The sequence below is a fragment of the Mya arenaria genome, chromosome 17, assembly GCF_026914265.1.
Source record: "Mya arenaria isolate MELC-2E11 chromosome 17, ASM2691426v1".
In the NCBI taxonomy this organism is placed as follows: domain Eukaryota; kingdom Metazoa; phylum Mollusca; class Bivalvia; order Myida; family Myidae; genus Mya; species Mya arenaria.
In genome coordinates, this window is record NC_069138.1 from 31244264 (window position 1) to 31270324 (window position 26061).

The window sequence follows — 26061 nt, forward strand, 5'->3', positions numbered from 1 at the left end:
TCCATTCCATCTTTAAAGATTGTAAGATAACTCCACAGAAATGTTCACCTCTTAGACCCTTTGAATAGATTAATTTGCACATACAAATAATTCATGTTATTTGCCTGGAATTTTCAAGAAGTTACCAGTGTTCTTGAATGGGTAAGAATCAATGTACAATATTCTAGTTTCTTTGCTTGTAGATCAATGTCTCGCCAATAGGTTTGACCGCAAGCATGAATTTGATATACCCCTGTGCGTAACTCTATCCGTCCATATTTCGATGTTCCAGCTGTAATTCTGTCATGCAGGGAAAGTTTACTTGGCACATGTGCTTGGTACATAAAGATGACCTGTCATGTGCAAGACCTACATCCCTAACTCAAAGGTCAAAGTCTTACTTACAGGTTGATCATTATTGAATGCTACATATATCCCATAGATATTTGGTTGTGTCTAATACAAGACCCACAACCCTTCTCCAAAGATCGTGGTCATATTTAGAGTTCAAGCATTATGGAATGCTGCATATTGCATATAGAAAGAGTATTTATGTCTAAGCTGTAGCTTTGTCATGTACATAGGGATTATGAAAAGACCTTCATCCCTTACTCAAAGGTCAAAGTCACGTTGACCACCATCAAAATGCCAACGCATGAAATCAAAAAGGACAAATTCAATAACCACTACGCTTACCAGACAACCAAATCTTAAAGGAGACAACTAGTGAAACGTTCTAGTCCAGTGAACATCTGGGGCAAACCTTGTAGTATATAATTAATTGTTTAAGGCCATTGAATCTACATTCCTAATTTCTTGAAAAGTCGTTAGTCCCACATAGCAGGATATAAGTTAAACTATTTTTGTTTGGATATAATTTGAGTAATACTCGCTTTCCAAAGAGATTTTGACCTTCAAAATGAAATTATCGCCATGATAATCACAAACTTATTTTTCATTTAATAAAATCAAGATTAAATAAGAAATTTAGCTTGATGAAATAAGCTACTTCAGCTTGTTAATTCAAATTTGTCTTTAAGATCAACATTTTCTGAAATGAGAGAACAATTTTTTTTTATTGGAGTAGATGAATAAGAACACCGTTTATACGTACACTTAGGTTTATTCTATTTCATGTTAATTATTTAACAGACAAATAAGAAATAAATACATGAACTCATTTATTCTTAACAGGCTTCTTTGTCTTCTTCTTCTGTTTTTGTTTACCAGTTTTCTTCTTTGGAATCTTAACCATTAGAGGTCCTGCAAATTCAGACATTGGGGTCCTGCGCTTCTTGGCTTGGGGTCTGAAAATTAAACCGAAGCATGAAGAGCTTTTTATTGCCACAAACATTCATAAAGTCTTCTTACCAGGTGTATGACTGAACAAGAGTTGAAAAATTGTTCACCATGCATTCATTCAATCTACTGAATAAAACCTTACAGTACTTTCCTTTATCATTTTTATATACCTAATATTACATTGATTTTTTTTCTAGGGATTTCTCTAGTACTTTGTCAACTTAGTACACTAGTTAAATCATTGTGTATTATAATGTATAAGGAAAAGAATTCTAACTTCTCGTTTACTTTACTATGACAGACAGAAAGGTTGTTTTCTGTCTAAAAATGGTCATCATTTGTGCATAAAAAATTGAGTACAACCTACAAACTTTGAGTAAATCACTCAAGATATAAAATTTGGGATCATGCCAGGCTGTTACATGTTTAAATGAGTTGAGAAGGATATAGAGTAAATAATTATATTTCATTTTTAAGAAACTGGGGTCAGAATATCTAAAACAGGCCCCTACCTGTCATCTTTGCCCCCCTGGTGTTTACGTTTGCCGGACAGCGTGGACCTGTCAACCCCTTGTATGTTTGACATATCTGAAGGAGCCGCCCGGAGCCCAAAGGTTTTGGCCACGTGCCCGAGGTGAAGATGCCGAAGGTGAAATATGGGCTTCAACTCGTAAGGATATGTTGCATAGGCTCGGATGTATGACTGGTATGCTGAAATATTGCAAATAAGAACATTGTTGAAAATACTGTTTATAGTGCTCAAAGGAGTATAATGTTTTAATCAAGAAGATGGTTCAGATAAGGTCATGGTTAAATGCATGTAGATCACAAAGCACACTACATAATTAGACACATACATTGAATACCAATAGTAAAATTTGATTTGATAAAACTGTCAGATATATTACTATTCCAAAAGCTATGTTATTGGTAGTCAACCACTACATTTTCTACATTCTTAATAGAAACTGCAGTTATATTGAATGTGTTTTATACTGACATGCTGGTGCCAAATTCTTGAAAAATCTGAAGTCAATTTAACGGGATCGAGCTCAGCACACTATTTTTGTCATAATTTAAATAGGGTCATATAATCCTTTTTAAAAAGTGTTGAGGCTTATGAGGCTTATTATTAACAACAAATTATGTTTTTATTTTTTTAAGTAATTTGGCTAAAAAATGCTTCTCAAAAAATTTGTTCTGCAAAAGAGTTTTGAGAAATATGGTCCAGGACAATTCATGAACCCTTTCATTATTACCTGTCTTGGCAAGGGCAGTTATATTGGGTGTGTTTTTTACAAACATCTCGCAGCAATTCTGGAGATACGTGGCTGCCTCCTCCACAGTGTTAGGGGCCTGGCGCTGTGGAGAACAAAGGCTGTGCATAAAGGTCACAGACAGACATCATAAGTAAATGCATATAGAGCTCAGGGGAGATAATTACTAACAGTCTCAAGTCTGAGTTCAAACTCAGAAAAGCATTTAAATAAAAGTACCAAGAATCATCTTTTTTTTCTTTTTTTTTTTGTTAAAATAAATGTCAGCTTTAAATAAAAATGACATTCAGCAAATTTCATCATAAATAATCAACTAGAAGGAAAGTAATAAAATGGAGATTGATAGTTTTACCACTCGAGTGTGAACTAAAGACTTGAGAGTGTTTGTAATCATCTTTACCCCAGGATATTTAGAAAGACACAGGGCTTTTTCTGCCCATTTTGGGAAAAAGACCCTAGACATTTTGGGAAATTTTGTGTCGTGAAAATGCCAAAATTTGTAAATTTTACAGTTAAAAAACCCCGTCTAGTCTCCTGCAATTAGGATATGATTTAATATTAGTTTATTTTCCCTTTAAAAAAAACCAAAATATCAATCCTTGGGGTGTATTATATATTGCAAAAAATCATGACAGTTAATAAATAGTTCATACTGATCTCTGAATATGATGAAAATCAATGATTTCCAAGTTCAAATATCAAACAAACTTTACATCACATAATTTATTAGGATGTTGAAAATGAACCCGTGCAGGTAAAGACTTCCTAAAAAAATTCTGAAGATTGGGAAAAATATCTTATATTTTGCTTTGGGTACTATAGAAAAAGCCCTGAGGCATGAAGGATATCCCCAGGATATTTAGAAAGACATTAACAAATGTGAGTGCTGCATAGCTAAGACATTGTGTAACCATTGAAACAACCTTAAAATGCTCTTTGCCACCAACTTAATATTTTAACACACCAAGAGGCTTTCAAGTGACCAATAACAAAAAAAGAAGGGACAAAAGTAGGAGGATTTTTTTGGCCTAGGGAAACTAGGGTAAAATAGGGATATTAAGAGCAAAAAGTAGGGATAGAAGGGCTCCTTACTTACCTTTTTGGATGCAAATAAATTACTACTGAACCTATTCATCAATTGTAATGTACGTGTAGTTATCTTTGCTTAGAAACCAGTGCTTCAAGAGGGATTCAGCCACAGTATGAGGAGATGAACCTAGAGTTGGTGTCTCTGACTTGTTAATACATGTATGCACCAATCATTCTCATCATAGAACCCCTCTTACAGCACTGGAGACCTACTGCATCAAACTAATCCTTCAAAATACTAAAAATGGCTTCTTATTAAAATAAAAATTTAGATAATTTCAATTTGTTTAGTTATAACTTTTCTTTTATTTCTCAAAATACTTTTACATAAAAAGTAGGGATAGAAGGGCTTTTTCAAGAAAAAGTAGGGAAAAGTAGGAGCCTAACAAACAAGTACGGTAGGGAAAAGTAGGAGTCTAACAAATAAGTACGGTAGGGAAAAGTAGGAGCCTAACAAATAAGTACGGTAGGGAAAAGTAGGAGCCTAACAAATAAGTACGGTAGGGAAAAGTAGGAGCCTAACAAATAAGTACGGTAGGGAAAAGTAGGAGCCTAACAAATAAGTACGGTAGGGAAAAGCAGGAGCCTAACAAATAAGTATGGTAGGGAAAAGTAGGAGCCTAACAAATAAGTACGGTAGGGAAAAGTAGGAGCCTAACAAATAAGTACGGTAGGGAAAAGTAGGAGCCTAACAAATAAGTACGGTAGGGAAAAGTAGGAGCCTAACAAATAAGTACGGTAGGGAAAAGTTGGAGTCTAACAAATAAGTATGGTAGGGAAAAGTAGGAAAAGAAGGGCCCGCTTGAAAGCCTGCACCAACAATACTTGACCAGTGTTTTATTCCCGGTCCTAATGGTCTTACCTCTGTTTCTGCCATGCCAGGCAGGTCAGGTATCAACTTCATAACACCTTTCAGTATTTCTCCTACCTTCATCTCTGATAGACTGCAATATAAAATTTAATCACAATAACAACATCTAAACAAACTGACATACTTTGTAATCATACTTGTACCTTATATAGTATTACAGTCTGGTGCAGTCAAAAATCATTTTTGTTATAAGACAAAATTTTAAGTATGTAATCATGCAGTTTTGCAGATATCCGACCTTTCTTTCAAAGTCAATTGTCTTAACATCATGATTTTCAATTTAATACTAATGTTAAAAATTGATTTTCAGATTTAACTTGCTTATCTAAATGAGCATAGAGTAAAACTTCCAGGCCATCATTTTTTTCAGAATATATCTCTTTACAATTAAGAATGAATTATACGATCGTAAATAAAATGCCCCCATACATTACACTCAAATTCTTTGTAAAATAAAGTTCACACCTACCTGATATTTTTCTGGTTAAGTTGCTGCAGGAATGCTGTTTCCGACGGCAACAGGAACAGTAGTGTGTTACCAGCTGTTCCCGCCCTCGCAGTCCGCCCAACTCTGGATAGAAGAAGTAATTGATGCTAAAAGTAAGATTTATTTTTGAAATAATGAACAAGTAACATAAGCTCTGAAGAGATTTTAATACTGATAAATATGTATTGTGTACAGTTTTAAAATCTGCTATGGACGTATGATTAAGAACCATTTTACCATACCAGGGTGATAACCGGTACTTACCATCAACACAGCTCCGGGTAGGGATTGGGCTCGGGAGCCTCTTAACCAGAGTCTTAATTGAAGATATGCTTACTTGTTCTCTAGGCCATTGCCAACAATAAAGGAGAAATAGATGTATGCACCCGATATCTGTAGCATACAACCTTCCAATGGTTATGTTGTAACATACTTTATCTCCTTCTTTTCCTTTTTTTGCAGCTCTGCTAATTAGGTCAAAAATAAAACATGCAGAATAATTGAATACTATACAACACAGTGAACAGATGGGAAGTGTAGACCCCTGTCCGTCACATAATCAGGTGGCACCTAACCTACCTGTGTACATAGTCTGTGATGCCCGCAGCACATGAATACTGCACGACCCAGTGAACAGATGGCAGGTGAAGACCCCTGGCTGCCACATCTGTACACAGTAACACACCCGCTTTTGCCTCACAGAAATCTTGAAATGTTGCAGTCCTGTCCTGTAATACATAAACAAAAATTGAAAATTCTCAGAGCAATTTTATAAGAGAAGTGACCAAATTTTATTTAACGTTTTTCACAAAATATTAGAATGACAGAATAATTACAGCAAATGTTATTGTGAAAAAAGTATGCTATTTTCACCTCTAGAAGTAATTTATTTCAAAATATGTCATATTTTAAAGACACACAAAATTATTTAGTGACCCAACAGCAGTGCTCAATAGATTTATCTTGTCATCAAACATATTAAAGTTAATACATTTGTATAAGCTCAATCATAAAGGCAGCTATCTGATATGATTCACTCGGGAGTCATTTACTTGGTTGAAACCAGTACTAGTGTTCTTTTTAAGCCAGTTGAGGCAGTGTCTAATGGGACCCAAACCGCCCACAAGGCTGGATGAGAGGACACCTTACCATAACACTCTCACTCTTTATATGTCATATTTGAAAATCATACCTTCTGAGACATATCCCCATGCAGTCTGTGCACGTGTCGACTGGTCGCTGTGTGTTCCTCCTCCACGTCACTGTCAGACTGTGCCTCGCGGGAAAGAAAGGTAACCAGTCTATATAGGAACTCCACACCGTCCTGCGTCGATACAAACACCAGCATCTTTGTCTGCGTTCCACGCTGGAAAATAAAACACTAATGAACCCCTGGCATGATCATTGACTATTGTCCACATTTTTATGAGCACAAATACATTTGTATATTTTTATTTTTGGATAAATAGGTCTTTCTTTCAACATTTTACTATTAATGATTTTTATTTTATTCTTGTAATATAAACAAGAGCACCACAAGTGTCTCTTGGTTTTTGTTAAAGAAGTTGCAAAACTCTACAATTAATTTTGCCAGAGTTATGGACCTTGCTACATATGTTTGCATTGTGATTGGCAGCGTGTTAACCAATTTCCACTCAAACACCTTTAACAGTATGTGAGCAATGGTCTAGTTTAAATCTTTTGCATGCCAACACCAAGAACATCAAGGCTATCGCAATGACTATACTTTTTTCCTGTAAAAACAGAAGAGCTTAGCCGCCATTTATGTTCACTGAGATCAAATATGCTGATATCATTACTTCAAATCTACTAAAGCTTAAACATTAGTATTCTATTTTAGCAATAAAACTCAAAATCAAAATTATATCAAATATGAAAATTTAACTTAAGCAAACCTTGCACTTTGACAGGATCAGAGTCAACAACACGACCAGCCTAAGTTTGCAAGGGGTAATCACGAAATACTGCTTCAGGCTCTCGGGGATGGCAAACTCGCTACTCTCATCTTCCACACTCGTATCTTCCTGCTCGTTGGCAGGTGAGGCAGACTTGTTTTTAACTTGCAGTTTACTGTTTTGGTTTGAAGATGTACCATGGCTGACTGACACCCTCTCCGGATTTTTTAATGACATCCCCGCAAGTCGTTCAACACCTGCGACACACAATCAATGTGTCAACAATACATTAAAGTCATCTTGCCTAAAACATTTTCTAAAAACAGATCAGTGACATGCTATTAATGCTAAATCATCAAAATATAATATTTAACATGAACAAGAGAGTCACAGCAAGATGTTAATGCTCATCTATGTTTTTGTCCACAAGGGGCACAAATGACAATTATTGAAATCAGAGTTATGGAACTTCCAGGTGTGTACGTACTGTCACTTGCAACATGTGTTCTAAGTTCTATACAAACATCTTGAACCATGTCGAGTAATGGTTCCAAAAAAAAAGACAACCAAAATTTCATTTATGAACATCCAAGCCTTAACATCACAAATTTTGATGGGATCCAATATAACTTACCAGGAGTTAGAGTAGCAGACAGCAGCACAGTCTGTCTTGTCTGTCTGAATTGTCTGTCCAGCGCTTGAATGATCTGTGAAACCTTTGCCTCAAAACCCAGGTCCAGTAGCCTGTTCAAAATAAAACATGCTGCAAAGCTTAAGCGATTATCATTATACAACCAAACACCGTAACTGTCATAGGTTGACCAGTAAGCACTTCTCATCAGGGTGTCCAGGGTTCGATTTCAGGCCTGAGATGTGAGTTTGGCCGGTGGTCACCAGCTCCAACAAGTTGGGTTACTCCGGGTTCTCTGGTTTCCACCACAACATAAGACCACACTCTCATGCAATATCAAGCCAATGGAAGTTACTTAGCGAAAGTAAATTTAACTTTCTTCACAACTGTTGTAAAATGGATAAAGTTTGCTCTAACTGTCTAGATGATTTGTACATCCTCAGGATTTAGACAAGCAAACATATTGTGACAAAACCCCAACTTTGGAAGAGGCAACAGGGAGATTTGTCAAAATACCAGATCCAGAGACCAGAGGTTTTCAATGAAGATAAATCTTTGAAGTGAAACTCTTGTAACTTTTACTGACCTGTTCATGTCTGACTTAAAGTCGTCTGCCCCACTTCCCCCCCCCCCCAACTCCTATCATCTCCTCCCCACAAATGGATGCTATACCAGTGCTGACATTAATATAGTTTCTGGAGTAAGAGTGTTCCTACCTGTCTGCCTCATCCAGTACCAGCCATTTAACAGCAGTCAGACTGAAGCTCTCTGTGTTCTCTATGTGGTCTATCAGACGTCCTGGGGTTGCCACCAGGATGTTGATTCCCTTACGCAACCTGCAAAATAAAATGCATTATTCTAAACTGGTATAGTTGTTACAGTTGTCAGTAGTGTATGTAATGTATGAATTCTTATAAAGAAAAATTGATTTGCCACTATACTGAAATATTTGTGAATTTTGGGCCTCGTGTAAAATGTATTTTGAATAATGTGCACACTAAAAGCATTTTCTTCAATCATTTGTGAAGTGTGATATCTTATCTTTGGAATCAAAATCCAGACCCAAATAAGAAACTGAGACATGTGATATTGTGATTTTTTAAAGACAGGGCATTATCGGTAAGTAAGAAATTGTAATCTGTGAAATTTGAAGTTACCACAGGTTTTTCTCATAAAAAGGGACCTATATTCTCACCTGGCCTTTTCAGCCTTCCTCTTCTCCCCTCCCATAATGCAGCCTGCAACTATCCATGTAAATGGCTGGAAAAAAAATAAAAAATATTTTAAAAAGACCATAAAGGTGTTCCACAAATTCTCAAATATACAGTACATGTATTCTGGAGATTCAGCTAAGAAGTTAAAGAAGGGTGCTGCAACCTGCCCTTTTTTGATAGCATCCCATTGCCCTCATGGAGACCAGCATGTGCAACTTTTGTTTCTCCTTAGAATGAAATGCTGTTATTAAATGCAATTTTGTCAAATTCATAATATTTAGATTCTTCAAAGCCTGAAACAATGTGCCCCTTTCACCTTAAGCACCCTGTCCCTTTTTCTGAAGCACCCTGCCCTTTTCACCCTGTCCCTTTTTCTGAAGCACCCTGCCCTTTTCCTGAAGCACCCTGCCCTTTTCTGGAGCACCCTGCCCTTTTCACCCTGTCCCTTTTCTGGAGCACCCTGCCCTTTTCACCCTGTCCCTTTTCTGGAGCACCCTGCCCTTTTCTGGAGCACCCTGCCCTTTTCACCCTGTCCCTTTTCTGGAGAACCCTGCCCTTTTCACCCTGTCCCTTTTCTGAAGCACCCTGCCCTTTTCACCCTGTCCCTTTTCTGAAGCACCCTGCCCTCTTTAACCCGTGGCTAGAACCCTAGAATCCTATAAAAGTTCAAACATAAAAATAGATTTCTAGGCTGATAGAAAACTATGTTTCAAAGAGCATGAATGTCAAGTGAACACAATGATAGAAAGGTGAAACTTACCTTTAAAAGTTTTACAAACACATCATAGCTTTGTAGCGCCAACTGAAAAAAGAAATAGAAAAATAATGCCTAAAACTGGACATTATTCTCAAAAGATGACATACAGTTTTGTTTAAACAGATTAATTTTAGCTTGATAGTGAATACTGCTGAAAGCTGATATGAATCACTCTCAAGTCTGTTTCACTGGTGAAAACCAGTAATGGTGTCCTTTACTAAAAGTCCATAAGAAACCAACAACCTCAAAGATGAGAGGCAAACAACTATATCACTAGACCACTCTTCTCCTAAGATGTCCCTTAAAGCTAAAGAAAATTATGAAAAACAATTTATTACATGTAAACAATGTATATCCTGCGTGTCAGTATAATTTTTTCACATCTCCCAAAAGATACTATTCATCTGGCAAACACTTTAGCATAGCGGATTTTTGATAAAACTGTACATTTGGCTACAAAAGCTCGGCAGAGCTTGATATGTTACATCTTCATTATTACAATGTAAAATAAATTATGAAATTAACTCTTTCTATAAATATATGCCAAATGTTATAAACTAATTGTTTTATATTTGTAGCAATTGCTTGATGTCAAAACACAAAACTAACAGACAAATGAGAAACTATGTTGCAAAAATAAACCCACCTCCCTTGTAGGGACAATAACCATGACCTGACAGCCATCTGATCTCTGAAGTTTTGGAGTAACACTAGCCAGGTTCTCTATGATAGGGATGGCGTAGGCCATTGTTTTTCCTGTAGATAAATAATACACTAACTTAAGATCTTCCACTACACATTAAACCCACCGCAACAATAGGGGGTCACCAGGCATCTATGAATTCAAATGATTGTACTTAGGATACCTTAATAAATAAAATCCAACAATACATTTGATGTTGAAGATAATTCTGTGACAACATAAGCTGCCTGTTTTATCTCAACAGTTTAGACCAAACACAGAACCAGATATGGTAACTGACTTGACCACGAGGTCTTGACCATCCAATGGTCTGGGGATGGTCAGATTCTGGACAGTGGTCATCTCAGAGTAACCCAGTCTACCTAGTGGTCAGTCATACAGTATAATTGTGAAATCTAACAAACTTTAGACTGTACCTGATCCAGTCTGTGACTTGACCATGAGGTCTTGTCCACCCACCAGTTTGGGGATGGTCAGATGTTGGACAGTGGTCATCTTGGTGAAACCCAGCTTTTCCAAGTTTGACACCTATAGTTAGACAAAGAAGATATACATACATGTAATAATGTCTTAACAAAACAGACCAAGTCTTGGTCCTTAGGGACGGAGACTCCCAATGAGTGTTTAAATAGATCATGCTTTCTCATCAACATTATCTCCCCCCAAAAAGATTAGCATTTTAAGAGTTTATGTATTTAGAATATTATATATATATATACTGTCGTCTATTCTGGACCCCAGTTACAAACATGTGACAATATAATTGCACGATTGTTAAGCTTCTCCGTCATATTTACCATGTATGGGTGAAGAGGTGTATCCTGGAAACTGTCGGAGGTAAACAATATCTCCTTCACCTGATGCACAGAACCACTGTAATAAAAAATATATGCAAATAGGTTTAAACTGGTCTTTACATTTTCCTTATTTTTTTTGTTTAATTAACAAAATAGCAATATTTGCTCACATCAGTGCAATAACTTAATAACTTCTTCTATTTCTATATACAGTTATTGAGTTATTGCACTAGGGTGACAATTTGCTGTCAACATACAGAACATGAAGATACAAATAACTAAAATTGTTAAGGATTCAATCACACTCACACATATTTTTTTGCAATGATTGTGAATTCCTCCTAATCATTGCAACAATAATGGAAACCATGAATTAGTAATGACAGCAAGCCACAGCCTCAAAACCTTAAAATGCATTTCAAGTTATATACTTAACCGTATCCTCAAACGGCATTTCAAGTAACATACTTAACCGTGTCCTTGACATGGCATGAAGTCTATCTGTTGTATAGAGATAACATGGAAATGATATTAACATTAATTTAACATCACTCCCTGTTTAATAAATACATCAGTTTCTTAAAGGATATGAACTTGTCACAACACTTCATTGATGATAAACATGTACTGACCATTTAACTTACCTTTTTACAGTAGGGATGTCAGGGTTATGTCTGAACAATGAAGAAATCACATCTCCCGGTCGCTTTTTACCCACTGACTCCTTCTGCCTTTTATCTGAGCTTGTTTTCTTATCTTTTCCAACATTAGTACCTTCAGCTTTCCCTCCAATATTGTCAATGATTTCAGCATCTTGTGGTTTTTTATTCACCACATATTCACTTGTGTCCTGAGTTCCGTTTTCATACCTTTCCTTTTGTCTTTTTAGATTTTTTCTTGCTTTTATTCTTTGACCCTGCATAAAAGATTAAAGCAAATATTTATATTCAATGAAATCAATGTGCACCAAGATATCTAGTCCTGGGTCTGACAAGGATTGAAACCTTATAATTCCTCCAGTTATATTACGAGACAATAAAAAGCAGGAGTCCCCATATTGGCTAAAACATGGGCAATTAAAGTGTCCAAGATTCAAATAGAGACACTCAGCTCCTAGCCGCAATGATTGGCCGCTCAGGAAAACTATTTTATCATCAATTTATTTTTTCCTGTTAGTGTTACACAACCTCTGCTAATAACAAGACTTCCGGAATTCATTTATATAGACAAGCTCAGCCCAAGGCTAGTTTTCAGGAAGCAGCTGTGTGCTTCACCACTGCAGTAGATGCAACTTTCCATCAATGACAGCTTGAGCCCTTAGTTGGGGTTTGAGGTTTCTAATTTTGGATGACAGGCAACATTAATATTAGGGTCCGTTAATATTATCATTATATTTGTAAAAAAAAATGTCGAAAGTAAATGAGTTGAGTTAATAGTTGGCCACATCGATGAGCAATAAAAGTTCCAGGCGCTTACTGTGTATTATTATTATATATTTACAAGGGCTTAAATAGAAAAAAAATGATCACGAAATTATATTACAATTTAATTTCATACCCTGTTTCCTACTATTTTCCGTCGCTCTGTTGAATCATGTGGATCTCTCCTATGATGGGTACTTATACCAATACTTAAACCAGCATCTAAATCGTCTTCCATACTTAAGAAATATAAATTAAGTTACACTGATTTCATTTAACACGTGAGCCAAATGTTTATGTTTATATCTCGCGAGATCTCGTTTCGTCCTCCATATTGGAGATCTTTGGTTACATAGGACGCTAAATTAATGTAAACATGTGATTAATAAATGTTGCATTTCAATTTCCAAGTTATATGGAGGGTAGGAATATTTGTCACAATGCTAAATACGGGATGAAATACAAAGTAAATTGATAAAATTCCAAGATGCCATGCTCATGGCAAAAAGAAGATTATTTTGCGCTCCTAATGAGCACAGACAAAAAATCCTTCTCAGCCCTTGAAATGCTGGTGGATGATTTACATGCTGACAAAGAAAAGACAGTCACTAAGTTTTTATGCCATTCCGGCTCTGAAGATTTCCTCTGGGGACTGGTTCATCTGCTTGGAAATGACACTGCAAGGTTTGTACCTAGCCCAATTATTTTCTAATTAAATTTCAATTAGTGAATCGCAGGATTAGCCAGCCGATTGTTGTGAACTATGAGCCAAGTTTTAAGTCTTTACTTAAGTGCGTATTGACCAAAATACCAAGATAACCTTGGACTAAGTTTCGTAAATGTTGCAAATCTGTGATCTATAAAATTGAATGGAGTTTAGAAAGTTAACACAGCTAGGGCCAGGTTGTTATTAAATTTCAGTTTGATCCCCTGCCTCGATCATCATTGAAATTAAAAGTCACTTCTGCGACAGAGGATAAATCATGAAATTGTGTTCTAAGGAGTTTGGCAGAATAAAAACAATACCCCCCTTAAGACTAACAATACCTGATCTTTTTAATGATAACTCATCAGGCCAAAATTATAAATGTAGGTGCTGGTTTGTGCTGCTTGACTAAGAGATGAGCATTTTCATATGCAAGCAAAGCACTTGTTTTTAGCTGAAGTGTTTGAAGAATAAGGAGAGCCATACTTCTAAGCATTGCATTGGCGTCAGTGTCTGTGTCACACCTTGGTTAAGGTTTTGCATGTAAGCACCTTGAGTCATTATCTCGTCATGTTCTCCATAGATATGTGTGCCCCACTATCTAACCACAATAATGCTGTTTAGGGAACTTTTTTAACATTTGGATATTAATTTTGTTCCCTAAACGCCACAAGTCGACTGATCCATACCAATGTAAAATATATTCTTCAACTGTAACTCCACAATACTTAACAATTCACTGTTAAATAAAACCACAAATTTAGTTACACATTAATTATTTTGGCAATAACCTTTCTCTTATTTCACTTAAGTATTAAATGAAACACAAATAATCAGTCTAATTCAGATCGACTTCTGTCAATAAGGCATTGCCATTTTGAACCTATCTAGCAGGTGCCGGTTTATCTTTCCGCTCAATATACTTAGTGCTGGGATCTGTCATTCTTGACTAGGAAAACAACAAGTGGGATCTGGACGCGTAGAGTCGCCAAACCAAAAATCTCTGAAGCGGCTGTTTATATGGACTACCCCACTATCCAACCTACTTATTGAATCATTGAAGCTATAATGCTGCTAGATAACACTATTTTGAATATACTGCATACATGCCATATATATCCCCTGGAATTTAAAAAAACAACAACATTTTTTTTAGAAACTAGCTCAAGGTTAACAGTGGAAAGCATCCATAATATTATGAGTGTAAAATTCCAAATGGCATGTATGATACTGCAAATTATGGGCCTTTATCATTTTTCACTTAGAAATTTTGGTTAAGGTTTCGCATGTTAGCACACAAAGGTTAATATCTCAGCAACTCCTTGATGTATTGCATTGAGACTTTATACAACAGTACTCAACTGTCCAACCTACTTAACCACCAAGAATGATAACTCTATTTAGCAGATAATGCAAAAAATTGCCCTTTATTATTCAACTTGGAAATTCTGTTTAAGGTTTTGCATGTAGATTGATTCAATCTCAGCATCAACATTATGTATTGCCCTTCCCTAAATTTGCCACCAACTTCCACCCAAATCCATGGCAAATGGGTGGCACTTGGTGGAAAATGGGTGGCACTTGGTGGAATATCAAGAATTCCACCAACTGCCATGAAATTTCCACCCAACTGGAGGTGGCAGTTGGTGTAAAATTGAACTCAGTTTTTTTTTCATGTGGCACTTGGTGAAAAAGTTGGACTTAGTTAATTTTTCATATGGCAGTTGGTGAAAAAATGAACTTAGTTAATTTTTTGGGTGGCATTTGGTGAAAAAAGACTTAGAAAATCTCAAGAGTTCTGTAAAATGGAACCATTACTTATCATGATGGAATAATAATAGAATTTACGACAGTTGCTGTTCATGCTGCTGTTTTAGCATCATTACATATGCTACTATTTAAAACTAACTGGTAATGTTGCTCAGGTTATACTGATGATGATTACGATGTTGGTGGTTCTATTGATGATGATTATGATGTTGGTGGTTCTATTGATGATGATTATGATGTTGGTGGTTCTATTGATAATGATTATGATGGTGGTGGTGGTGGTGGTGGTGGTGGTGGTAATTATGATGATTGTGGTGGTGGTGATTATGATGATTGTAGTGGTGGTGGTGGTTGATTTTGACAATTGTGTTGTTGTTGGTAGTTCATTGTGGTGTTGGTGAATATGATTGTGGTGGTATTGGTGATTATGATGATTGTGGTGGTGGTGATAGTGATCATGATGATTGTGGTGGTGGTGACAACAACAACAACATGTTGTTATTGATGATGATGATGATGATAGTGGTGGTGGTGGTGGTGGTGATGATGATGATGATGATGATGATGATGATGATGATGATGATGATGACAACAACAACAATGTGATGGTGATTATCATGATCATGATAATGATGAGTTAAACTAAGTTTTCTGTGTACATGTGCTCTGTTGCTATTTCCCCAAAGGTACAGGGATGCATTAATGTTTGATTTAAACTCGGAATGACCTCTCTGCTGGAAAATCTCCTCAAAATATTTGAATCTTCTGACAGTTACTAGCATTAATTTTGTGGAACTTTGAATAGTGAGAAAAAAATTTGTGCAGTTTTGTTTAATAAAATGGATTGATTATAAGGTAACTGTTTGTTTGTTTTTATCATATTAACATCCAAAAAAGATCATGACTTATCATTTTATTTTATTTTTACACATATTAGGCTCTTTGTCTTTGTTTAAAGTTTGACTAAGAGATAAGCTTTATGCATGTACTGTCAAGTACGTTTCACTTTATTCCAAAATAATTGACAAATACTCAGTCAAGCAATGTACTAAGTTTAAAAATTATCATTCAATTTGTACAATGAAGTTGAAGATGTATAAAGAAATGTTATACACATTTTTTCCAGACAAAACCCCCCCATAAGGATGACAATGTACTTGGACAAGATTCTAAGACCTTTTTGGTAAATATTTGAATATTACAATAACTTAAATGAAGACTGACCTCATAGTTTTATCATATTTTATTAGCCTATACTTATTTAAAAGTGCTAAGTGCTATGAAGGGTGAGATAAACAATATTAAATGCCAGTCAAGAAAAGATGTAGAAGATGTATATGATCTAAAGGGTGTGTGTGTTTTTAAGAAAAATCGTTATTGGTATTGACAAAGCCTTGGTGTAATTCATGTTGTTGGCTGCATGATTTTGAAAAAATAAAGATATTAAAGTGAATCTTGGTGTACACATGTTTCCAAAGACATTTGTAGAACAAATTGTAGAACAAATAACATTCTTCTGTGAGGCAAACCCTGTTATATTGAACAGATTTATTAAAATGATCGCTTTTTTCAGAAAGAAATATGAATAGGGGACTTCTATAGCAGAAGAAGTATAGCCAAACTTGCAGAAAACAACAACCGAATGACTGCATCACTAAAGAAAAGAAACAGGTTATTGACATTTCAATATTCAAAATACCAAAACCGGTAGTTAAATTAACTTTTTACCTGTATTGTCATTGCTAATACAACAGACAAGTGCTCTTGTAAAACATATTTGCAATGATTCAATGTATGAGGCTGAATTCTATAATTAGTTATGGTATATCATTTTGTTGTTATACTTGGTATTAATCTGGCTAGGCCCAAAGCTGAAGAAACTTATTTAAGAGTATGTTTTTAATGTTGTCATTTTATTTATGCATCTAATTTTGAAATATATTTTGAATAATGATAGCTAAAATGAAACCTCCAAAATAAATAATACTAAAACTGTTTTCAGGATTTCTCCAAATGTAGAAATGCAGACAGCTCTTCACCATCAACTGTGATCCTTTGTAATTTTGTGTACATATGAAACTAAATGACTGCAAAGAAATGTTTTTTGTTGTTCTTAGGTTGTTGTATGCATACTTCATAAATCCCATGATTTTATTTCCACCAAGTGCCACGTAATTTCCACCAACTGCCACATTGGCATGGCATTTGGTGAAAAAAGATCAAAGAAACTGAACGTGGCATTTGATGGAAAATTGTTCCAATACTCCACCAACTGCCACCTTGGGGAAAAAAATTGCCACGTGGCATTTGGTGGAAAATGTTCCAATACTCCACCAAGTGCCACGTTGGGGTGGCATTTGGTGGAAAATGGTGAAAAATTAGATCAAAGTCCCATTTTATTCTGTTTTCATCGTTTTACACCAAGTGCCACCCGTTCCAATACTCCACCAACTGCCACCCATTTTCCACATCCAATTCGTGGCAAATTTAGGGAAGGGTGCATCTAAACTTCATAATGATCAAACATGCTCAAGAAATCAAGTAAAATAACTCTATTTTGCATATAATGCAAATTTTGCCCCTTTATTATTTGATTTAATGTTAAGGTTTTGCATGTAACCACATTTAAGTTCAAATATCTCAGCAACTACTTGATGATTTGCATTAAAACTTTATTCATGTACAAGACTTAAGTGTTCTCAACCATCCACCGTACTTAATTTATCGAGTGAAATAACTCAATTTTGCATATAATGCAAATTATGGCTGTTAATCATTCAGCCAAAAATTCTGGCAAAGATTTTGCATGTAATCTAATTTTACAGTTTACAATTTTTCACCCAAACTTTGTAATCCTATAAATAAACTGAAAAGCAGCTGAATAGTCTCTGTGACTGCTCTTTGTAGTAATGTTTTATGCATAACATTAAATCTCTGTTGCATTTTAAAATATTATGTTATTGACCCTGGACTGCAAATAACCAGATACTTCATGCAGTACTGTTACAGAAGTATGATGCTCACATGTACATCACAAAATAATTAAATGGCCAGTTGATTAAGGTATTTCAATCAATGAATTTCGCACAAAAATGTTTTCAACCATTATGCATTATTGAAGTCCTTTTGTCAACTGCACTGCAATGTAAATTTTAGACATTGTATGTGCCACTTACATGTTATATGAATGACAGCCCACAAGCACAACTGTGAATGCATTTAGCATGGTGCGATGATTTCAAATGCGACTTTAAATCCACTTGAATTATTGAGTCTGACTGTTGTTGTTTTTTAGCAATGTAACGTGATCTGGTGGGAAATGGCATAATGTGAATGTGATTTTATTGCAATATTTAAATTTATTCAACAAGCAAGTTCAATTGATCACAAGTCACGCAGACTTTGATGTCTGATTTTCCTCATAAAAACAACCAAATAAGATTAAAAAAAAAAGTACAGATATTTCACACAATAATACAATTGACTGATTTATGAGGGAAAACACCTATGAATAAGAAAAGCAGGATTGATGATAGCCTGTGAGGTTGAGTATAAAATGAATGTCCTGTTAGGCCAATATACATTAATTGCTAGATTTTCATCCAATTTATTTTTAAAGGGGGCTGGGGGTGACATTTTTTTTTTCTTAGATGACTGTTTCACCGTTGAATATGTGTTCATGCTCTTTTTTTGCATAAGGGAGCATATACATGTGTTTCTAGACGAACCACGAACACGATAATAACAATTCTTCTTTTTTATATATATGAATGTTAAACATTGAAATCGTAAGAATGTCATTTACACTGCTCCCTAATTATACTCACTTTGGACTGATACACAAATACAAACCCATGGTCAGCAATTTTATTTGAGTCAATAAAACTATAGGGGTGGTGGAGGAAAAAAAGGGCATTTGGGGATGAAAAACTAGCAATTAATTTATAGTCGCCTTATTCCACATTGTGATAGAAATTTCTTACAAATTGTAAATTTCAAACACCTGGTGTTTGAAGTAATGAATTAACCTCATTTGAATAAAAGATAAGATAACTTAAAAATAATTAAGCCATTTTCATTATTACAGTGTGTGTAATTTAGTAGAAAGCTTGATTATAAATTATTCTGCTACAATACACTTTTACAAAAAGGCAACGCTGCAGAAAAATGAATGTTACACTATGGCTGTCATTGTAATTTTTAAGTTTGTTTTTTTCACCAATAATAATATTTTAAAAGTTCAGTTTTTAAATTATGAAAACTTAATTGCTTTTGTAAAATTGAATAGTCCACCCAGCATTTTCGATCATAGTTTTAACCATGTAAGAATTCTATGTGCAACTCAGGATCATTGTTATACTGTTTTAAGATGAAAACAATTAAATGACGAAGACAAACTTTTGATTTATGGTGTTTAGTCTTTGACATTAGTTAAAAGTTTAATAAAGAAAATCATGATAAATATACATCCATTACATGATAATAACATTGCATAATTTTTTTGGCATCATTTGTTTGACCACTTGACTGTTTTAACAGCAATAGGGGAATGGGGACAGGAACTTTTTTTGCAAAATGGAAATTTAAATAAATGCTTTTTCCTTATTCTATATATACTTAATATTCGAATGTGTTGTTTCATATACAGGTATTATCTAAATTTACATTCATATAAATGGATTATAACTAGAAACAGCATAATACAAAAGAAAATACCTCAATAATGATTTGTATACTTTGACCAAAATCAGAAAAAAACTTTTGACCAACTTATTCAGAAAAAGGACAGTCTGGCTCTGCAGGAGAATTTTGCCACAAATTAGGGGAAAATATATACTTCCTAAGATGGGGAAAGACCTTCCTGGACCAATTCATCAAAAATTCCCATGCTCTTAATTTAGTAGTAAAACATTTGTTGTTGTTTTTGTTGCTCTTTTTTCCTCTTTTAATTTAAGTCAGGCATCATTATATATTTTAGTCATCCAAGTTATTCCTTACTTTAACCAACTTTCTTAGTTTATTTTGGGCAGTCTACTGATAACATTTTATAATTAATGGGTTAATATTACTAAAAAAATTTTATTCTTGATCATTTAAATGTCTTAAACCTACTACGTAAATTTCAAGAGAGGCAGGCAATGCGGGACGTTACTGGGCACCCTGGATCAGTCAGAGTTCAGCTGTTTGCATCAGCTTGCTTTATTCTTCTAATGCTATTAGAGTCATCTTTTATATAAGTGACACTCTTTAATTTCCAGGGTGGCAGGCAATGCCGCGTACATCCTGGGCACGCTGGCTGAGTCGGAGATCGGATGTGTGCGGGTTCTCTCCCTTGTTAATCAGGGCTCGGGTGAGAGTCGGAAGATTCTGCCCCACCTCACCCGCATGCTCACCTTTGATGACTCGGAGAGTGTTATGAATGCTGCTGGGACGATGGGAACACTGGTATGGAAAATAATGCTTTAATTAAGTGGTTATTAAATGTAACAATGAACCACATTTTTCATCAAATTGTATTCAAGTCAGCCTTTGTGCTGTTTGCTATTGAGTTACTGATAGCTGAAATGGTTGCTTCCCAATATTATCAATTATGTGTCTGTCTGCAGTGAAAAGGATCGTAATTTTCAACTCCAACCAGATGCACATAGAAATATGTGCTGTCAGTTACACAATCTGTTTGTGCTCAAGATATGTTTATCCTTGTGGGGTCATACAGGCTGACTAGAGCCCTAGGGTCAAAAATTATTTCAGGTGAGGAGTGCCTACTACAGACCATAGCTACATGAGATATGATTGACGTTGTTAATCTTTTGACCCTGAATATGCTGTTACATAGGTTGATAATCCTGAAGGTCATCAGTGGATTCTCAGTCAGAGGTGACAGGTGTTGTTGCTTCAAATATGACCTTGAACTGAATTTCTTTTAACTTTTCATCTATGCTTTGGCACAGGTTGAAAGCCTTGAAGTTTGTGAGTTGATCCTAATAGTAATAGGTCTCTACCCTTGACCTTGAACTTTATAATGGCATTGTTGCATTTGAGATATCCTTGACCTTTTACGGAATGGTTTTAGAGAGTCCTGGTAATCATTAAATTGGATCCTAGTAGTAAGAGATGTCTTACCTGAGGACATTTACCTCATCATGTAACTGTTGCTCTGTCTATAACCTTGACCTAATGTATTTTAACTTTGACCCTATGTTGTAAAAATGTTATTGTTTGAGCACTGAATTCCTTGAATGGATCCTTATAGTAAAAGCTACTAACTCCATAACGTTTACCTCATTATGGCACTGATGCTCTGACTATGACCTTGCCCTTATGTCATTTCACCTGTAACCCTGTATTGTTAAACCTTATTCTTAGAGCACTAGAATGCCTTGAATGGATTATAATGGCACTGTTGCAATTCATGTATGGTTCACCTTTGACCTTGACCTTTTACACAGGCTGAGAGTGCTGAAGGTCGTGAGTGGATTCTGAGTGAGAGATGCCTGCCCCAGACCATAGACCACATAACGGCATTGTTGCACTCAGATAACCTGTGGACAGCCAGTAATGCTGCTCTTGTTCTTGCCAGGTGAGTTGCATGTTTGTAAATTCAGTGAAATAAAGGTTTTAATTGGAATTTAGATTATTTACAGTGTCATAAAGAAGGAAAATAAAATAAATTTGCATTGACTTGAAATTTCTACCTCATACTAAACATTGACAAGTCAAAGAAGTAATGAGAACCACATAGTACAATAATAGGAATTTGTTTACAATTTTGAGCTTAGAGTTAACCTTTTTGAATGCCAAAAATCACCAACAACTTCACAAAACTTGATGTTAATTATATAAAGAACGGGTGCAAGGGAAATAGTTCCAAATGGCAATAAAGAGGCAGATTGCTTCCTCATTTGAATATCAGGCAATCAAATTACCATTTCTTGCTGTTTTCAAAGAACTAATGTAGGTAAGGTGCTCTCAAAATCAAATCTGAAATCAAATAAATGTAATGCTCTTTGTATGTCTTCATTAATTGGCAAATATATTGCCCATGTAGAAGAGCTGTAAAGCTAATAGATGTGATAAATATGTATGACCCAAAGCATAAAAGCAATAATTCTAAACCTAATGTGATTTGGCAAAAATAAATATTGGATGGCAATGATGGATGAAAATTAATGTTGTACTTTAAATATATACAAAGATAAATGTACTTAATACAAGTAGTATCTTTAGCCTTAGCCTTGAACTCAGAAATCATTAAAGGTAATAAAACGGAACAACGGGCCATGATTGTTCATAAATATGTTAAAGTTACCGGCAACAATGTTGTTAACTCTATCATTGTTAACTTTTATGTCATTACTGCATTGGAGGTTTAATGGATACACTTGAGATTGGCTGCATTATTATAATTTATTGTAACAAAATTTGAGACAACTAATTTAGCTGTACTTGTTTTATGCAAATCATAAAACATTTCATCCATTTAACTTAACAATGATGTCATTAACAACGTTGCTAACTTTAGCAGAGCTCTAAACAATCAGCCCAATGTGTGTTTAATTACAATAAAAATATTTATAATGATTAACAGCAAGTCCCGTCACTCTGGCTAAAACGTTTGTTGAGTTTTTCACCTTGAACAGCTTAAGAAAAATGGACAAGTAACATCAACTTTACATCCACTTGCTTATTGCAGGATTGTTATTAGAAGTATGTGTTAAGTTGCTTTAAGTTGGCACTTAAATATGAATTACAAATACATTTATTTATGCCTTGAAATGGTTTGGAACTTCTATTTAAATAACTAAAACGTCTTATTGATCACACATTGTACTTTAATGTCAGTTCGGTAAACTCAAAATCATTTTGATATCAGATTGCATATTCTTCAATAAATCACACTTTGAGATTATTTATTTTTCCAAAATAAATTGAAATAAAACTGGCGAGATTCAATTAAAATATTTGTTCTGTTAGCTTACAACACTAGTACAAATATTGAATTGGAATTTTATGGAGAGATATTTATAGCGTGTAACTGAACCAGTCATATTATTGCGATAATAGAGCAAGTGATTATGGAATTAAGCTCGGGCACTGAAGTCATTGATTTCATGTTTATTTCAAGCCTTTCATTATTAAGCTAGGCCACAATAAATAAATAATTAGTGAGGTGTTTCTTTTTGAACATATTTAGGCAGGGCCTTTTTACCCTTCTTTGGTGTAGACCCTGTTTTTTAAACCCTTCTTTGGTGTAGCCAATACTGTAATTGGGCCAGACCCTGTTTTTTAAACCCTTCTTTGGTGTAGCCAATACTGTAATTGGGCCAGACCCTGTTTTTTAAACCCTTCTTTGGTGTAGCCAATACTGTAATTGGGCCAGACCCTGTTTTTTAAACCCTTCTTTGGTGTAGCCAATACTGTAATTGGGCCAGACCCTGTTTTTTAAACCCTTCTTTGGTGTAGCCAATACTGTAATTGGGCCAGACCCTGTTTTTTTAAACCCTTCTTTGGTGTAGCCAATACTGTAATTGGGCCAGACCCTGTTTTTTAAACCCTTCTTTGGTGTAGCCAATACTGTAATTGGGCCAGACCCTGTTTTTTAAACCCTTCTTTGGTGTAGCCAATACTGTAATTGGGCCAGACCCTGTTTTTTAAACCCTTCTTTGGTGTAGCCAATACTGTAATTGGGCCAGACCCTGTTTTTTAAACCCTTCTTTGGTGTAGCCAATACTGTAATTGGGCCAGACCCTGTTTTTTAAACCCTTCTTTGGTGTAGCCAATACTGTAATTGGGCCAGACCCTGTTTTTTAAACCCTTCTTTGGTGTAGCCAATACTGTAATTGGGCCAGACCCTGTTTTTTTAAACCCTTCTTTGGTGTAGCCAATACTGTAATTGGGCCAGACCCTGTTTTTTAAACCCTTCTTTGGTGTAGCCAATACTGTAATTGGGCCAGACCCTGTTTTTTAAACCCTTCTTTGGTGTAGCCAATACTGTAATTGGGCCAGACCCTGTTTTTTAAACCCTTCTTTGGTGTAGCCAATACTGTAATTGGGCCAGACCCTGTTTTTTAAACCCTTCTTTGGTGTAGCCAATACTGTAATTGGGCCAGACCCTGTTTTTTAAACCCTTCTTTGGTGTAGCCAATACTGAAATTGGGCCAGACCCTGTTTTTTAAACCCTTTTTTGGTGTAGCCAATACTGAAATTGGGCCAGACCCTGTTTTTTAAACCCTTCTTTGGTGTAGCCAATACTGTAATTGGGCCAGACCCTGTTTTTAAACCCTTCTTTGGTGTAGCCAATACTGTAATTGGGCCAGACCCTGTTTTTTAAACCCTTCTTTGGTGTAGCCAATACTGTAATTGGGCCAGACCCTGTTTTTTAAACCCTTCTTTGGTGTAGCCAATACTGTAATTGGGCCAGACCCTGTTTTTTAAACCCTTCTTTGGTGTAGCCAATACTGTAATTGGGCCAGACCCTGTTTTTACCCTTCTTTGGTGTATCCAATACTGTAATTGGGCCAGACCCTGTTTTTACCCTTCTTTGGTGAAGCCAATACTCTAATTGGGCCAGACCCTCCGTTTTCCCCCAAAATAGCCTCTGAAATTCCCTCTTTGAAAAAAAAATGAAATACATATTTAATATATATATATATATATATATATATATATTTTATTTTTATTTTACAGAATGAGAATCTCACCATTCATTTAATGATGTTTCTGAGTGATATATTTATTGTGTTATTGTATTTTACTCTATATGTAAAACTTAATTGTCCAAATTGTTTGAAAAACTACCGGTACGGAGACTGATTTTTTTCCCATAACTGGTAAAAAGGCTGTGGTCAGTCATTAAAGTAATTCATCCCTCATTTATACAAAAAAATACTACTGGTCAAGTTTCATTTAAAAGTTACAAAATACTTACTTTAAATATTTTTAATATTTTATTATTATAATATTTATTTTACATTGTGTATTTTAAGAAAAAATGAATAAAACTGCTATATAATCATAGTAAAATTTTGTTTTATTGTCCCCCTTTTATATATCAAAATGATCATAATAGTAGCATCATTGTGGTATTATTAAAAATGTAATCCATGCAAAAATAATAATAATTAAATGGGTATAAATTAAACAGAAAAAATCTCGGTGTTAATGTCTAAAATGCTAATCAATTTGAAATAAAAATTGAAATAGTCTTAAGGTTATTATCTATAATGCACTAACACATTTTTGCATCCTTATGATTGATGGCTTACCTTAAATATATGTATGATTTTGTTGATGTTTTGCGTGCTCAAACCCTTAATTAGTAATGAAAAACGGGAAAAAAAAATAGGAGCACACATATTTTTGTGAGGCGGCCGCGAAATGTGAAACAAACTATATTTCAATTGTGGCCTTATGCTGTAAATGACATTGGTAAACCACAGAATTATTTGATATTAAGATAGATTAATAAAATCACTTTACTGAATTTGGCATGTTGTAAGCAAAGAGGTCTGTTTAATTTGTCCATAATAAAATGCACTTAAAGTCTTAAAAGCAAATTAACATGGTTCCACAAACTACTTTTGTTTATACTTAAAACTAGAGTAATAAAATCAAATGGTAATAAAATGAATCTTTCACGGTTTTAAATAAGAAAATCCCCATGCAACTTAATCTAAAAAAGTATATTTTATTGTGATGTTTAATTGACCATCAAGTCTTCTTTAAAGTTAGGACTCATGTAGTTGGAAACTAAGCTCAAATAAAATATGTCATTTTATTTCCAAATTAAAGTTCCCAGTTAAAAGTGGTGAAATTAGGTATAAGCTCCCTAACAAGTTTTATAAATATTGCTAGTGTTGCTACATTGGGAAAATGGTGGTAGGGGTAATACTGGTTGTTGTTGTTTGTTTTCCCTGTTAAACTATCTCAATTATTATTCTACATGAAAATATATGTATATGTGCAGATTGAGTGTGGCATTGGGAGACATTATTATTATTATTATTCTGTAAGATCTTCTACAGGTTTAGTTTGGAAGAGGGAGCAGGAGACATTATTATTTGTTATCTCATAAAACTTTCTCTACTGCATCACCAAACTGCTTGTGTATCTGTAGGTTTAGTTTGTCAGCGATGGGTGAC

General features: G+C 35.0%; 2 protein-coding genes and 1 long non-coding RNA gene across 11 annotated transcripts in view; 2 read left to right on the forward strand and 1 right to left on the reverse strand.

Moving 5' to 3' along the window:
• Nucleotides 1-1082: 1082 nt before the first annotated feature.
• Nucleotides 1083-12755, reverse strand: LOC128223938 (probable ATP-dependent RNA helicase DDX31). The gene is made up of 17 exons (XM_052933437.1): nt 12581-12755; nt 11668-11939; nt 11024-11099; nt 10643-10754; nt 10170-10279; nt 9527-9568; nt 8748-8812; nt 8269-8388; nt 7556-7665; nt 6922-7178; nt 6198-6371; nt 5585-5733; nt 4988-5089; nt 4510-4591; nt 2541-2643; nt 1794-1992; nt 1083-1286 (listed from the first exon to the last, which is right to left on the reverse strand). Exons 1-17 carry the CDS (start codon nt 12680-12682, stop codon nt 1157-1159), a joined length of 2205 nt encoding a protein of 734 aa, XP_052789397.1. The 5' UTR covers nt 12683-12755; the 3' UTR covers nt 1083-1156.
• Nucleotides 12756-12767: 12 nt separating this feature from the next.
• Nucleotides 12768-26061, forward strand: part of LOC128223937 (uncharacterized) — a 46471-nt gene continuing 33177 nt past the window's right edge. For 7 of the 9 annotated variants that reach the window (XM_052933429.1, XM_052933431.1, XM_052933432.1 and 4 more), the window contains exons 1-3: nt 12769-13128; nt 20179-20365; nt 21370-21500. In XM_052933429.1, the coding sequence (XP_052789389.1) occupies nt 12932-13128; nt 20179-20365; nt 21370-21500 (515 nt within the window). In that variant the 5' untranslated portion in view covers nt 12769-12931. Of the gene's footprint in view, nt 13129-20178; nt 20366-21369; nt 21501-26061 lie in introns of all 9 variants that reach the window. The other 2 variants (XR_008259406.1, XR_008259407.1) reach the window with 1 other exon arrangement.
• Nucleotides 15697-17057, forward strand: LOC128223939 (uncharacterized). The gene is made up of 3 exons (XR_008259408.1): nt 15697-16103; nt 16494-16591; nt 16923-17057. It is a non-coding gene; the product is annotated as an uncharacterized LOC128223939 (long non-coding RNA).

What these genes read in the sequence shown, in the direction of transcription:
- LOC128223938 (XM_052933437.1), bottom strand. Translation starts at nt 12,682, where the DNA reads ATGGAAGACGATTTAGATGCTGGTTTAAGTATTGGTATAAGTACCCAT. An exon ending in GGAAAATAGTAGGAAACAGG is followed by an intron (nt 11,940 to 12,580) that starts GTATGAAATTAA and finishes TCTTTTATGCAG; the next exon opens with GGTCAAAGAATAAAAGCAAG. An exon ending in AACTGCCCTTGCCAAGACAG is followed by an intron (nt 1,993 to 2,540) that starts GTAATAATGAAA and finishes GCAATATTTCAG; the next exon opens with CATACCAGTCATACATCCGA.